General features: G+C 31.0%; 1 protein-coding gene across 8 annotated transcripts in view; it reads left to right on the plus strand.

Annotated features, from left to right (window-relative positions):
- LOC145284709 (zinc finger homeobox protein 4-like) overlaps positions 1–17613 on the plus strand; it is a 424371-nt gene that overhangs the window by 333810 nt on the left and 72948 nt on the right. For all 8 annotated transcript variants that reach the window (XR_013868864.1, XR_013868865.1, XM_080133614.1 and 5 more), the window contains one exon: positions 4681–7939. Coding sequence is in view for 6 of the 8 variants with exons in the window: in XM_080133614.1 (XP_079989740.1) it covers positions 4735–7939 (3205 nt within the window). In the remaining 2 variants the exon portion in view is untranslated. The remainder of the gene's footprint in view (positions 1–4680; positions 7940–17613) is intronic.

A 17613-nucleotide genomic window follows, 5' to 3' on the forward strand; every position in this document is an offset into this window, starting at 1 on the left:
CTGAAGCCAACAAAGAATCTAAGTAAACATGAACAATTATTTTCATTGAAATGATGCACATCTACATGTACTTCATAAAATTAGTTTAAGAAAGTTTAAACAATTATTTTCATTGAAATGATGCACAACTGCTTCAATTGGATTGGAATTCTTCCTATATTTAAACAATAGTACAAATACACGGAATATAAAATCTGAGAAAGAATTTATGAAAACCAGTAATAATGTGCATGTTATTTATTTCTTAGTATTAATATTATTGGAATCTCAGCATATTCATCATAATTTAACAATCAAATATATTTAAGTTAATATAAATGATAAAAACAACTTTAGATAATTGTATTTATTTATATCTGTTTTTTTTATAAAAAAGAAAACTTCTGTTCAGCTGTGCTGACATATCCCTTTTTTAACTTGAACCTTCTTCTTAATATTTCCTTTCATCGTTCTATGATGTAAATTGTGCGACTTCTCTCAACTTATTTAACTGCTTGACTATTTTCAAAATATTGAATGCATCATTTATTTTTGAGGAGTAACAAATGAAATGCTGGAATATGTTTTTTTGCTATCAATGATACATGTATGTTGAGATTGACACCTAATGTAATGATGCTTGTGGGAAAAAACTGGTAAAGTTGAAAATTACAATCTTTCTGAGTCATGCTGTTAATTAAGGATAAATTATGCTGGTGAAATAGACCTGCATCTGTCCATCATAGATTTTTACTTCCATAATAAATATGCTGATTGAATAATTTAATTTTACAAATATTCTCATTCATTTTATCGTTTCCAACTTCCCTCTTCTTTTACTTCTTCCTTCACCGACTTGAGCCTTTTGCACTGTTATCATTTCTTGAAAGGATGACAACAAGCTTTTGTTTATTCTGCTATGCTTGATGTTTATTCATATTCCCCCCCCCCACACTCTTTCTCTTTTTCACCCCCTATCTCTCTCTCTCTGTCTGTCTGTCTCTCTCTCTCTCTCTCTCTTTCTCTCTCTCGACATCTCATTGGAAATCCTTCATAATAAATGCGTCAAGCATACATAGGTAAACAGTACATTGTTTCGTATCCTAACAAGGATTTGGAAGCAGGGAAACATCTTTTATTGCATTTAATAGTACAATCTAGACACCATTTCATGTAAAGACTTTGTATTCTGAGAAAATAAATTGGCTAATCAGGTAGCATTATTGGGTGTGATTACAGTCTTAACCAACATATACATTGATATTTGAAGCATTTGAAGAACAAGCATAGTTCTATGTTGATTATGAAATTGGCTGTAATCATGCCTAATTCGTAGTTTCCATGATTCTCATAATTTTAGGATGCAGCTTCATACAATTGTTCTTATAGTTTACTTTTCAATAGAATTGTGCTGTAAGATAAAAATAAACTTTAATTGAAAAATACAAATAATTTTTCTGAAGAAAAATTATTTGTATTTTTCTTAGCTAAAACTAATCAACACAAAAACTATTTCTTGAAATCTGTGTTTATTACTTATGTTCTAAATTAGGATTTCGTATCATAAATAATTATCTATGTGATATTTTTGTTTCTTATCTCATGGAATATTTTTTTACAAAATATCTTATCAATAAATTGCTTATAATCAACAACAATTCGGAAATTTACACATTGGTTTGGAGTTTTACAACTTCTCGGCGGTTTGGTAAATCATTTTGCTTGTGTTTGTTTTTCTCATGCTCTGATGTGTCAAATTTGTAACAAATCTACAAGAATCCCAAGCCGAATGGGATATTCATCTAACTAACAATTGCTAGCCATACTTGTTTTCAGACATTATATCGGCTTTCACGTCTGTATTACTAACATGACTTAAAAAATATTTGTCATAAATCTTATTTCCAACATTGCCTATTATATATGAAAACAACAAAAACAAACTTGTTTCTCTTTGAAAGTTGTAATATGCACTGCAAAATTTCATATAAATATTATCTTTTTCATTTATAAAGTAAATATATATACAGATGTGATGAACTTCATGACATATTTTGTATTCCATATGAAATATTCTCATTATCTCCTCCATCAATCTACTCCATAGGTTTTTTAGCTATTTTCTTTATTCCACTGATTATTGAATTTTTTAGTTAAACATAAAAACAAAAATGAATTGACAGTTTATTGTAAAAACCAGGTTCTACTTGCTTTTGTTAGTTTCTACCCATTTTATTGCACCTCATTCAATGTTTTGTGGCAGCCATTTGCAACATTTTTTAAAAATATCAGCTATTGATGTTTTTTTTTTTTTTTTAGATTTTCACATTAGTGTATAAAAATGGTGATGATATAGGCTTGTTGCTATGGTATGTGTGCACGTGTTAAATTGTGTGTCTGCGTGTACATATATATATATATATATATATAGAGAGAGAGAGAGAGAGATTTAAGCAAACATTGTTAAAAATGACTGAGAGCTTCTATTTAATTATACCTTCTTTACTTTTTATTTTATTCTGATCTGTTTTGTGTGCAAATCAAAATATTAATGTAAATTTCATAAGTGTCATGAACGTATTCGAATCATTTGCTGATAAAAAACAAATGAACAATAAAGCTTCAGAAAACGAGATGAATTTTATACTATAAATTATATACTATAAATTATATACTATAAATTATGTTTGCCGGATTTTAAAAGAAAGACCTAAACAGCATTTAAGCTGACAAATTAAACTTTGAATTTATCAATTTTTATTTGTTATTAGTGTACTATGTTACTGGCAATAAACTAATGTACTTCACTACAATTTATTTATAAAATATTTAATCTCTTTTAGCAATTTGCTAGCATGGAGATTTTTCTTAAATAAATACTTACAATTGAAAATAAACTGTTCTTTTTTTAAGTTAGAGTTAGTGTTCTTTATTCGCCTTTTCATAGAAATATTTACAAAATTGACCCGGGGTAACCAAAAGGTTAGTACAGCTAATATATGTATATATAAAGTCGGATCAAGGTTGACAATTTAAAGAAATCTATTTACAAAAATGTTGGTGTTTTTCTTTTTATTTATAAAACATAAACTAATGAAAAATTTTAACATACTATAATACCTTATAAACAATTTATCATTAATAACATTGCATCTAAATTTTATAAATACGGATAAGTTTTAACACAATAAAATAACTGAATTATTTCCCTAAACATTCAACTGATATCTTTACAAAGCCTGTCTTAATTGCATATTTAATAAAATTTCGTGCTCTATATCAAAATAGTATTTTGGTATGTTACCTGTTACCACACGCCATATTTGTACATTAGCCAATCATCTTGACAAAAAATTCCATGTTTTACTGGTGAGTGTCTTTCTTAATATAAAATATCTTTAAGGCTGGAATATTTTTATCTTTTTTCTTTCCTATTTTTGACAATGATTTATTGCTATAATGGCTGCCAAAACTATGTCTGCTACTAGATGAGGTGGCATTACTTAATTGTTACTTTTTCGCTTTACATACCTGAGGTCAGCTCGTTGTTAGTAATTAACAATCTCATAGGTAATAATACTTATCTCATTTAAATTTGGAATTCCTGTTTTTGAGGTGTGTTCTACAAGCGACCTGCAAATTTTATTTTGCCATTCAAATTACCATTTTGTTTAGCTTGTGTCTATGTGTATATTGACTATATATTTATGTCTGTATAAATGTACATATCTATCTTTGTATATACTTGTGTGCAAATATCAAAATCATGTACCTGATACTTAATTGAATTAATGATTGACAAAAACGTTTTCAAAACCTGAGAATCAAAGGAAAGTAAAAGATTTAAAAATCGAATTATTGATTTTGGCCTTAGTAAAGGTTACATTTATTTTATATGTAAACCTAAAGTTTGCATTCCTCAACTCTTGTTTCTTGCCTTTTCACAAGCACAGACGTCGATACAAGGTCAGTTCTTAATGTGGAGACAATCCAATCCCTCCCCACCTCATAAAAAGAATTTCTCCTTTTTCACAGAGGACAGAAAAGATAGAGAACAAATACTACCATTTGCACATACATGAAACAACCAAGAAGCATTTCACCTCATTTACTGTTTCATAAGATAAAGACTTTTCTCTCTCCTAAGAAGTAAAACTTGAAGTATTCCACTTCTTCCTTGAGTAGAGGATAACTCATGGGTTGCATGAAGTGTAAGCAAGAATATTTTATTATCAAGTCATGCAAACAAGTTCTACTTTAAAATAAAATGTTAATAAAGCAAGTTTTGTAGAATTATGAGATTTGTATCATTTTGACAGATTCTTTCACCCTCGTTTTTGTCATTTCTTTTTAATTAAAAGCCTCATAGAAAAGACTGAGATATATAAGCCATAAATATATATTGATATTTGAGGCAAATAAGTGCACAGCATAAAATCTGAACTCTTGCTAAATGCAACATATATAAACTATTTTAAAGATTTTAAACAAATTTTAATTTCTTTTCTTTTATTTGTGAGAATCGAATACATTTTACAGTTTATTGAATGAATGTATCGAGATTGAATTTTTTTTAAACATCATGGGCAAGCTAATAAAGAAGATGCATAATTTGTGATTTATCAAAATTTTCTATGTTATTAAAAGCAATTAATAAATAATTTTTCTTAATTAATTTTTCTTTTTTCCTTTTGTTTTTAGTTGTAAAAATGAGTGGCTCATAGCAATGGGAAAAGTGGATCACATGGCTGAAGGATGGACATTCCAGGCCTGAACACAGAAAGTCTGGAGGATCCGCATCCCCAGTCAACCATGACCCTTCCCATGACCACACTGTGCAGCTCCAACAACGATGATATATTGCCTGCACCCCCTCAACAGCAACCGCAGCAGCAGCAGACTCAGCATTGCTTTGGGGGGTCAGGAACAATGGCCGATGCTATGGACACATTTTGTTTAAATATCAGCAAATCGGAACATTCGTTTAGTCCAATTTTGAACAGCTCCACAACGAATGCTGTCACTACATTGACTGTAAATGCGTCAAAGGATATCCAGGAAGCGCAATTTTTACCCATCAACCATGCATCGTCTGTTAATGATGCTGAAGAATCTAGTATTGAAAGGTCATCTGATAGAGATGACGAACCTGTGGAATGTGGTGAATGCAACAAAGACTTTCAGACCTTGCAAGAATACATGGAACACCCGTGTGCAAGGTCAGAATCAGGCAGCCGTGTTGGCCGGGAAGAGAACCCAGGCTCTGCTAGTGATAATGAGTTGAGCGATGGAGAGAGCTTTGATGGCAAGATAGTTTATAATCCAGATGGTTCTGCTTATATCATCGAAGGCGCTGACTCTGATCAGAGCGATATTGACTCAATTGTTGACGTGCCACAACAAGAGGGCAGCATTGTTGTGAAGAAAGGCAAACCCGATGATACCAAAGCTTCTATCTATCCTCAGATAGCGAACGCGTTCTTCGTTCCTAGAAATCCAACTTCTTTCTTCAATAATTTTTACATGATGGCTGCACAAAAGTACACTCCCGAGGCCCCAATCATGCATAGTTATCGAGTTTATGATGTCCGTTCAGCAAAGAAAGATTTGCTGAATGAAAGTAAAAATAGTGAAGGCACTGGTGAAAGTAATGAGAAATCTACGATCCGGAGCGAGGAAAGCATATCTACCTCAAATGCTGGGGCTGCCACTGTCCCCACAAAACCAATTCTCATGTGCTTTATTTGTAAACTTTCATTTGGTTATACGAAATCTTTCATTGCACACGCCATTGGGGAGCATTCAATGGATTTGAATGAGGAAGAAAAAGCAATAATGTCACGCAAGAATGCTTCGGCCATTATACAAGGAGTTGGTAAAAATAAGAAACCTCTTATGTCTTTCCTTGAGCCTAATCCAACACAAATTTCTGACACACCAGTGTTACCAAATTCTAGACATTTAACAAATTCTCACCAAACTCCCAGTGTGTGTGCAGCGAGCACGGAAAAAGATAGCACATCTGTCAGTTACAGTCATGGGCGACCAAACACATCAGAAAAACTCACATCATCTAAGCATTTTCACTCACAGAATTGTTCTGTTAGCTCACAAGACTGTACTCCTCATATTTCAAACAGTGTGACTGCAAACTCTGCCAATGAATTAGTACTTTCTCAAGCAGTGGCAACAGCAGCATCAATGTCGTCATCATCAGGTTCTTCAACTCAACTTCAACTGGCCTCTTCATGTGGAGGTCAGTTGTCTTCAAAAGCTGCAGACAATGCTGCTGTAGTCACGACGGCTGCCACATCTGCAGGTTCAGTCATACTGAATGTAACCAATAGTGGAGATCTAAAACCTCCTCTATCGACACATTTAGAATTTGAGAGAGTATCTGTCAGTGAACCACATACTCCTTATACAGAACATAATCACATAGAAAGAACAAATTCAAACTCTTTTCTTACTTCTCATGTTCAAGCAATCCAAGGCTTTCTTGGAACCTGTGATGAACATCCACAAGGTCGTGCCCATGGTGTTGAATGCCCAAAATGTGATATGGTCCTCAGCTCTTCTCAGTCGTTGGGTGGTCACATGACCATGATGCACTCGCGCAATTCTTGCAAAACTTTAAAATGCCCCAAGTGTAACTGGCACTACAAGTACCAGGAGACATTAGAAATCCATATGAAGGAGAAGCATCCTGACAATGAAACTCAGTGTATCTACTGTGTTACGAACCAGCCCCATCCACGATTAGCCCGTGGGGAGACTTATGCATGTGGCTACAAGCCGTATCGTTGTGAAGTTTGCAATTATTCCACTACTACAAAAGGTAATCTCAGTATTCATATGCAGTCTGATAAACACTTAAACAATGTTCAAGAACTAGCTAATGGTGGTGATATAAAGCTACAAACGCAAACTTTCAGCCAGGAAAATGCACAGCTGAAAAAGAATAAGCCTAAACCAACATGGAGGTGTGATGTGTGCAATTATGAAACCAATGTAGCCAGGAATCTTCGAATTCACATGACAAGTGAGAAGCATACTCACAATATGTTGGCGCTTCAACAAAATATGAAGCAGATGCAAGGCGACATGAGCCTGCACATGAACCCTGTCCTCCTTCTAGGACAACAGGATCCCAACCTGCTGAACTTGCAGCCATCTCTTACTGCTCCTAATTCTCAGTTCCCTTTTGATCAATCTTTAGTACAGCAAGGTTCAAACTTTGAAGCTCCAGTTGACTTGAGCAAAGAAAATGACTTATCCTGCTTTCCATTTGAGAATGACGAGAAACTGAGCGAAGGTGCTATGATGCTTCATTGCTGTGTTTGTAACATATTCACTTCGGATTCAATAGACGCTTTGTCTCATCATCTGAACATGGATCGCACAAAGCAACACGAAAGTGATGATATAATTATCTCTGCTGGAATGTATATGTGTAACCTGTGTACATACAAAACTAATTTGAAAACCAACTTTTACCTCCATCTAAAAACCGACAAGCATCTCCAGCGTTTACAGCTGGTCAATCATATCAAAGAGGGTGGAACCAATAATGAATGGCGGTTAAAATATCTCTCTGTAAACAACCCTGTGCTTGTGCGCTGCAATGCTTGTGAATTCTGTACCAACAGCATACACAAGCTTCAAATGCATGCAAATACAGAGGCACATGAAACCTGTGCTCAGCTGTTTCATCACATGGCAACCATTGAGACAAAGGTGCCAAGTGATCGTCGCGAATTTGTTTGTACACTTTGCAATTTTAGTGCTCACTCAAAATCTCAAATGTTTCATCATGCAAGGTGCATGAAACATGCACAAAATGAAAGCATGAGACAATTGCAGCTTCACGAACAAGGAAAGTTGCAAGAATTGGATCTATCAGAAATATTCACTGTAAGGGAATACACAGAGGGATTGGCCTCAAAGATGTCAGAGTCAGGTAAGATTCAGTCATATTTTACTTTCTCTTTTGTACAATTTTGGAGAGTTTCAATTAATTTTTCCAATTACAAGGAAACAAGACTCGTTTAGAATCGCATTTGTTGTTTTAGTTGACTAATTTCTTTGATGAGGTGGTGGAGTGGGAGTTATTTAAAATATTTTGTATTCTGATCTGTTCTTATCCATTCGTGCTTAATGGGTCATGATGAAGTCTAGAGAATTATTATATAGACACATTTACATTTTCAAAATTGAAAAATTATAATTTAATGAAATTTATTATCAAAAAATTAAAAATTCTACCAAAGTTATTCATTTTTTTAATATAAAAAAGCAGTGAAAACAAACACAAAAACGATGTAAATTTCTTGTCTTTTGGTCGTTCATATTTTCATCATATAAGGAAGGCAATCTTTGTTCAAAACATGGCTTGGTTAGTGTCAACACAACAACTCCTGCCACCCATCTGTGATATAAATCCCAATTTGTAAACAAACTAATCTGTTAATTTCTTTTATCTATCAACAACAAAAAAGAATTATCTAATTTAAAAAAAAATCTTCAACATTTATTCAATAAACTTGATAAAAAATACAAAATTTCAAATGAAACAACATCTTGATTTTCACAAGAATGTGTCAGTTATACTGAATTTAAGTTTAAGTAAGATTAATGCATGTGGATAGTATTTGTTCGTTTTTTGTTTCTTTTATAATTTATTACACCATATACATTTTTCTGACAATATTTTAATGGAAAAGATGTAAAATTAAGGAGGGCACTTTTGAACCCTGCCCAACCCCGAGAATAGATATCACCAGTTCTGTCCTTGCATCTTATTATTTATCTGAAAAATTTGCTATTGTTCTGATTTTTATTGATCCAGATTTGTGTTTGTTTAAATGTGTTCTCGTTCTGCAAGTCATTGTAGTAAAAATAATAAACACTGGAATTGCATATGTTCTTGTTAATGTCTTACTGATACTAGCATTTACACAATTACCTTAGGCTAAGCGAAATGGTAAATTAGCAGATGACAAACTATTTCTTGAAATATTTAACTACTAACTCTTATCCTCCCTCTCCTACTCTCTCACACACACACACACACACACACACACACACACACACACACACACACACACACACACACACACACACACACACACACACACACTAACTTCATCCACTGATCAGTTTTATCAACAGTTTCAAATGTTCTTTATTTCCAGATTTTATGGAATCTTGCATTCATTTAGTTAAGAAATGTTTTTGTTAATTTCTTTATTGGTACATTACTTTCCTTGTCTGGTTGGTTATTTAGAAGCCTTTTTTTTCTGTTTTTTTTTTAAACAAAGATTTAATTATGTCATTTTCATGCATATTTTTATTTGAATAACAAAATATTTTTATTTATTTAAGATAAAGACAGAAATATTGCTTTAATTCGTAGCAAACTTTTGAGTTCAGTTGTTTTATGAAATTGTTTGGAAGAGACTATTCTTCTAAAATGGCCGATTGTGCTTATCAAATTCATTGTTGTGTAAACATTGTATCCGTTCAAACTGCTATGTTAATGAACAAATCATTGGTAGTATTTTAAAAACGAAAAATCTTTACTTTTATTTAGTTTCAAGTTTTTTATATCATGATAAATCTTTGAAATGAATTTATGTAACGAATTATGTTTGCGTTTCAGCTATTATCAGCATGAATGCATTCATGTTTATAATATCCATGCTTATAACATGCTTATAAGCATGAATGCATTCATGCTTATAATATCCATGCTTATAACATGCTTATAACATCCATGCTTATAACATGCTTATAAGCATGAATGCCTCCATGCTTATAGCAGCTGAAACACACACAATTCATCAGATAAATTCATTTTAAAGCTTAGCATTCTGGCTTTCTTCCATTTAGAAATGATAGAATTATAAATGTGTTTAGTTTCATTCTGTTTCTCCAAAATCAGTTTTTTAAGGAACAAACGAAATTGATTGCTCCAAATGATTTTTTGTTTAATTTATTTAAAATAGTTAATTTTTCAAAGAAAACAAGTGAAAATAATCGGAAAGTCGTAATGATCGAATTAATGAATGGAAAGCAGCTGATAATGAGAACGTGTAGGCCTTCTTTTTATTTTAAACCTCATCAATTTTCTTGATAACAAATTAAGCTGAACAAAGTTTTCTCTCCATTCACAAGGCAGATGCAAGCAAATTTCTTTTTTAATTGGATGAAAACAAATTTCTCTGATTGAAACAATTTCATCGAAGATATATCAAAAACATCTGGAAAATATGTGGTATTTTAGACTATTATTTATTGAAATTGAAAAATTAAGAATGTTTCTCTGGTTTTATAAATTCGAAATCAATTAAATCTTAATCCAACATATTTCATTTTGTTTGTGCAATAAAAATGAAGTTCAACTAAATTATTTAAAATTAGAATTTATACCCGGAATATTGATCTTTGACTTTTGTTTCTAAACACTCGTTATTAAACGATACACATCAAACAATATTAAGACAATTAAAATTATTTTCTTTCCTAAAGCAGATGTATTTTTTGCTCTCAAACATTAGAAAAAGTAAATACATAAAATTTATGTTAAGATATTTTTTTAATGAAAAATTTATGATCTTATATTTATAATCATTTTTTTTTTTTTGCATAACGGAATGAAAAGATATTTCTTCTTTTTCTTCTTCTTCTTCAAAATCATGTGTTACTATCTTTATTGTAATTTGGAAATGGCATTATCGATTTTAGTCTTAATTTGCGAAACTAGATTTCTTATTGTTTTTCTCTCTTAACCAACAGTCTTATGTATTTGATTCCCAATGAGCGAAGACACGGGGTCGGTTTTTAGTGTTGGAGAAAATCCAGCTTCACTAAAAGGGAAACTCTACATCGGGACAAAAAATAGAAGTACCTCAGTCTGGAAGGATGTTTCCTTCACTGACATAGGATAGACTTGATGAAGTGCAGTACCAAAAGGTTTCTTTATATCTATGGCGGTTTTCAACTATATTTCAAATCTATTTGCTACTAGCTCTGAAAAATGCGATTGGTAAAGATTCATACACACCACATTTTTATCTCGTAATTCCACAGATATACATTTCATCCAAAAGAATGAGAATTTACTTACATTGCATATTTTATATGAACTTTTAGTATTTAAAAATCTTGACAATTCTTTGTTCGTCTTGCAATGTTAAACTCTAATAGTTTTCGATGACAACATTTTGTAGAGATTTGAACATACGAGTTAATTCTTTTAGGAAGTCATCGTTGATAGAAACTAGTTTTGTTGTTTTAAATTGAAATCCATACAGTTTCTGTAATAAAATGAACGCATATAATACTCGTATGATAATCTAATGGATGTCATAGTTGAAAAAACACAAAGTAATCGTTTTTTATGATTAGTTAACAAAAAAAAAATGGCAAAAGTATATAAATACATTTTACTTTGTATCAATTTTAAACAAATAATTAAAATCATTTTTTAACGAATATTCTCAAACCGATATTTTATGCAGTTATTTGTGCCCTTTTATCTGTTAACAAAATTGACACACCCATTTTTTTATCTGTGGAGGCTTTCTAATTTATTTTCTATTGCACTTCAGATAATTTTAGAGATAATGTTTTCTCATGCTAACAATCTAATATATATATATATATATATATATATATATATATATATATATATATACACACACGGCATAACCATGTTGACACACCGGCTATTACCAGATGGGTGACCATTTGGGAATTCTAGGTGCTGTATGTGCTTTCCGCTTATCTCGGCATTGTTTCCAGTCATCCTGAACCTCCACTTGCTACTGGTATTCAACAATGTCGACTCAAGAGAGGTGTGGTTGGATATTGAGCAAGTCTTACGATAAAAATTCCACACGTAGGCACCCTTACCGTGGGTATCCATAGTCTGTCAGGACTGAAGGAAGCTTAATCCTGTCTAGCCGCACTGATAAGCTGTGAAACGATGAAACAGTACTGTATGTGGAAGTGTGTGTGTATATATATATATATATATATATATATATATATATATATATATATATTACACTTGATTATCCTATAGTTTTAGAACTGAATTAAATATTCTAAACCTTAATCAAAAATGCAGGGGAAATACACATTTTTCTTAAAAAAATTTTTTTTAATAAAATAAATTACTTAATTAAATTATTCAACGATCTATTAGCAAATCGCTAGTTGCTAATGAGTTTCATTGTCTTGTATTCTCAGAATAACCGAAAATCTGTCTATCTAGAATTTTACCATTTCTTGTAGAATGATGAGAAATTAGATTCTGAAAAGGAACTTTTTTTTTATCAGAACAAATAGCAACAAACAAATTTTATAGCAAATCACATGTTTGGATATTATTTCAATATTAGATTTCATTTTTAAAATAGTGCAATCATATTTTGGTTAAATAAAAATCTGTGACTTTGATTAAAAATATATACGTATTTGAATGAATCTATTTTATTATTAATTGTCATTGAAAACAACCCGTTTTGTCACATTTTTGTTTATTGTTGGAATAATTACATTTGTGGAAAAGGATTTCGTTTTTAATTTGATTTTATAATTTAAATAAATATAAATATATCATTTAAAATCTGTGAAACAAACCATTTATAACTTGATTATTGCATGTGTATTGCAGTATCTTCTTTAATGCATTGAAAATAACGGTTTTATCTAATAAAGCTGAGTTATTCAGAATTTATTTTGATCATTCTAAAATGTTGCTCAGTTTTGGCATTGAGCTATGTTTAAAAAACAAACAAATTCTATTTCAATTATTCTAATAAGATTTCAATAAGTAATCGATTTCTTCTTAATCTTTAATCTATCATCTTTATCCCCTCTCATCATATATTATTGGCTCTCCTATATTATCATTTTAATATAGTGTCTAGCACTCTTGCTTCCATCACTGTGTCTTTCCTTATCTGTTTATTTACAGTCAAAGGTAATAAAAATGGAAGAATAAAAACAATGGTATAATCTATTATAATAAAAGGGAATATCAGCACAAGTAATAATACAGTTGAATCAGAAGCTGAAAAAGAGAGGGAGATATAACAGGCAAAAATTTATTTAGATTTTGTATTTTATATTTGACTGGATTTACGAACACACTTTTTCCCTAAAACAATATAACCCAAGCTCAATGGGTAATCCAACGGTTCATATTTTTTTTAGTATTTGGCTTTTCTCATTTTTTAACCTTGATATCAAATCTCCAGCTCAAACATTTTCCTAAAAGAAAACCAATGCAAAAACTATACTAAAAATTGTGATATACTAAACGTGTGTGTAGAAAACATCATCACTCACTCCTTCCTGTCCACCCCATCCAATGTGACATAACCTACATTTTTAAAAGATGAAAAATGAAAGATTTCCGGATTAGCGAGTTTTTTTTTTTCTTAATTAAAATTCCTTACAGTTTCAAATACTTATTTTATGTAAACAAAACAATTAAAACATGAGAACTGTTTCTTTGTTTAATAATGCTATTAATATAGAATGAACAAATCGTATTTCTTAATGATTTTCAGGTTTTAAAATCAATCTAAAATACATTATAAAATTGTTATTTTCTCTTTCTCTAAATTTATTCCAATCATCTTCTGTATCAACATTTTAAACGATATCCAAAGTTAATGGATCTATCATTTTTTTTTTTTATTGTATATAGAAATTTTCGGACTTGCTGAAAAGGGGAACTAGAAAAGTGACTGATACAAAAAAAAATCCTATCAAATTCCTTGAAATAATGAATTTGTTTTCGTTGACCTTTATGAAGACGTTAAGAAAATCCCAAAGTGTGACCCTGTTGGAAAATATAATTATAAGCTTTTTTTTTTACCCCATTCATTGCTTCTGAACAAATATTCAAACTTTAATGAAAACGTCTATTCAGTTGTATATTTATAAAAGCTATTTCTAGGGTTTTGCTTTAAAATTGCTTCGTTCCATTAAAATTAGTTTCGAAATTAACATTTTTAATAATTAAATTTACTAAAGTATTTTGAATGCACACACACACACACACACACACACACACACACACACACATATATATATATATATAATTTTAATCTTGATTATTTTGAATTCATTTATAAAATAACTTAATAAATTTGAATATCATTCACTAGTTTTTTTGTTATGTAAAATATCCATTTTTGTTAGTTTTCAAAATTGTTTTCAATTCCAACTAATTAAACAGAACACGCGTATTTTCTTTTTTAACCAGAAAAAAGAATTAAAGAATATTTCTAGGTTTGCTCTGGACCAAGTTTATTTAAATTATTATAAATTATAAATTTACCTTTGCTATTTTAGATGTTTCATAATATTAAAGGCAATGTGTTTAATAGTATTATATTGTTAAGAGTCAAAATATATTACATCTTCTGATATTAAATATTTCAACAGGAAAAAAATCATTTACTGTTAGGATCCAATATGTCTAATGAGATTTTTGCATTGAAGAATGACCAAAATGTTTATTGTGCTTTAGTTGAAATTTTCAGCCGTTGATTATATTTTTGCAAATATTTATTAACATAAATTTGAAATTTGACTGCATAACGAATTAAGGACATTATTCTGCGTGCGTGTGTGTGTGTGTGTACTAGAAAAATGTAACTTATTAGCTTTGGATTAGATTGTTAAATTAGGACAAAGGTGACTGCCAAAACTTCCCCTCCTTTCGTAGGTGAATGTAATGCCTAGGAGAACGGTCGCCTAGCGCCCAAGCGAACCATACCTATTTCTGACACGAGGTTGGGCTCATTGCAAACCAAACGCTAGAATCAGAACATGTCAAGGATTAATCTCATGGTATGAAATAAAAAAGAAAACGATATTCTTTATTTACCTGCCTTCTATGACAGCAAGATGTGACGCAAGGTCAGTCTGATGTACAAGGAGAATTGTAGAAGAGTACAAAAATAGTTGTGAACTAAACAGACTCGTTAGCATTCTCATGTAGGAGCGCCTCCTCATGGTTATAGCTTCTCCCGTCCTAAAGAAAGGGGTAATACCTGGGCGATGAAGAACTCCTTGGAATAAATGTAACCATACTTCATTCTAACAAAGAAGATTCCTCCCAGCTGACGTGGAAAAAACTCAATGTGCGAAACCAGTTAAATAGAAAATAAATAGAAAACATTCAAAAATACAATTTCTTTCTTGATGGATTAAGTAGTGGTACTAAACTTTGCTCAGTGTTGTCTTCAAAAATAAAGAAGAGATGAGGAGGGGGAGAGTCAAACGGAAGTAGTCCCAGAAGGAAATGGATTATCCTACCGTTAATAAACACAAAGAAATAGATATAAAATAAATTTGGAGTCAAACAACATAAAAGTGAGATAGGATGAAAATGATACAACTGTAGTAAAAGGTTGTCAGTTGATCAATTATTTGCAAATTACAGTTAATTAGATGAATTAATATGGAGGGGTTCTTTCAAACATAACTCAGTCCTGAACCTGAAAAATATTTCAGCATGTATTTTCTGTGATTAAAGTATATGGCGAAAAAAACTTTAATGAAAAAAACATTAACTCACACACACACACACACACACACACACACACACACACACACATATGGGTGTATATATGTGTGTGTGTATGTGAGGTGCTAAAGTATCCCTCGTAATAAGTAATTTCTTGAGTAAGTATCATAATCGTGTCATATCAAAGGACAAGTATTCATGAATATATTTTCCTCATAGTTTTGTTATTGTTCTTTAATGCCACCAGACTTGTGTTGGCTTTGAAAAATCTCTTCAGTTGTGTGCATGAAATTTGAAGGCCAGTCGTTCGTCTGATGCTTTGATGGCAGTCAAAAGATGCGTCCTAATTTCCAAGATATGCTTTTTGTTTTCATCGCAAATTTTATGATTTGTTATTCACTATTTGCACTTTTTCTCTTCTTTATCAATACATTTCTTTTAAAGTGAAAAAAAAAAACAAAAAACCGTGAAATAAAGGAAAAAATATTTTCTCTTCTTCTCCTCCTCCTCCTTCTCCTCCCCCAAACACCAACAATAATAATAATGAAATAAATAAATGATTTCAGAGGTGAATAATCATTTTATCCGTGTTTTATTTTTCGCTTTATTTTCGAGAAACTCATCCATCCATTCATCCTTTCTTATCTTTGCAAATATGAAGTTTTTTTAAACTGGCGAAAATAAGTCATGTTTTATTGTATTTTTCCAATTTGTTTTTGCAGTTATGTTCTGTGTTGTTTGGAACACAATCTTCGTAAAAGTTGAATCGGTTATTTTGTGTCCAAAGCAAAAATGGGGAAATAGATGTTAACTTTACATTTTAGCGTTTCACTTTGTTTCGTTTATTTGTGTTATATTAAACCGTTGTAATCGTTTCTTCACTCAAACGCAAATTGCTACATTTGCAAATGTTCTGCATTCAATTCGACATGATTTTATCATAAGTTACAAATGCAGGAAATAAAACTGAAATTAAAGGCAAAATGACCCATGACAAATTCACAAATTCTTCTTTTCGTGTTTTGCACTGAAAATATAAAAATAAAACTTCAAGAAGTTACTTCTTCTTCATAGCTTTTTTTTTTTTTTTTTTTTTTTTTTTGCGTTTCGAAATTTTGATATGCTTCAAATTTTTTTGCGTTTCGAAATTTTGATATGCTTCAAATTTTTTTGCGTTTCGAAATTTTGATATGCTTCAAATTAAAATCACTTTTATGACAGGGAAATTATTTAAAAAAGTGTATAGAATTCTCTCTCTCTCTCTTTCTCTCTCTCTCTCTCTCTCTCTCTACCACACACATATACACACATATTAGCAGGGCGCCCAGCATTGCCCGGTTGTAAAATATGCTTAAATATGATATTTTGACTAATTCAGATTTCGTATTTATTATTATATTATATTGGACCCAATGTATAGTAATGATTTAAAAAGTTAAAATAAATAAATAAATAAATAAATATATCGTGTGCTACCCCCGAGAATCGAAACCAAAACGCTTAGGTTATGAATTATTTTTTCCTTCGCCATTAATGACTAAGCTATAAAGGCATGTTTGCTGCAAGGCTAAAAATTAAAACATAAACTAATACGTTATAAATGCATATTCGTAATGCTTGCATTCGACCATCACCCAATAAATTTCGATTTCTTTTTTTCATTTTCATACTTTTGCCGCGACTTTCCCCGGCTAAACCCCAAATATAGAATGTCGCATGGATTCAAATACCTTATATTTGAAGTTTCATATCTGTAGACCAAAAACTCTAGGAGGAGTCTGATAGGCAAAATTTTTTAAACAAAAATATATACGTATACATAAATATATATGGAAAGAGTTTTGTGTTTACTATAAACTTTATATGCAAATATTACGCAAGTATAAATCATGTAGAACATCTGTATGAATATAATTACACATAATAGTTAACTAAAGATGATCGTCCCATAAGAAAACCGAAAATAACTAATAGGGAATTAAATAAATTGAATTTTTAAAAGAATATGCAAATTAACTAGATCTTTTGCTAATGAATGCAGTTCCATAACCCATATATAACTAAAGTTGTATTTTATTTTT

This window comes from Euprymna scolopes, chromosome 9 (genome assembly GCF_053919585.1).
Source record: "Euprymna scolopes isolate OS-2025 chromosome 9, ASM5391958v1, whole genome shotgun sequence".
Lineage (NCBI taxonomy): Eukaryota > Metazoa > Mollusca > Cephalopoda > Sepiida > Sepiolidae > Euprymna > Euprymna scolopes.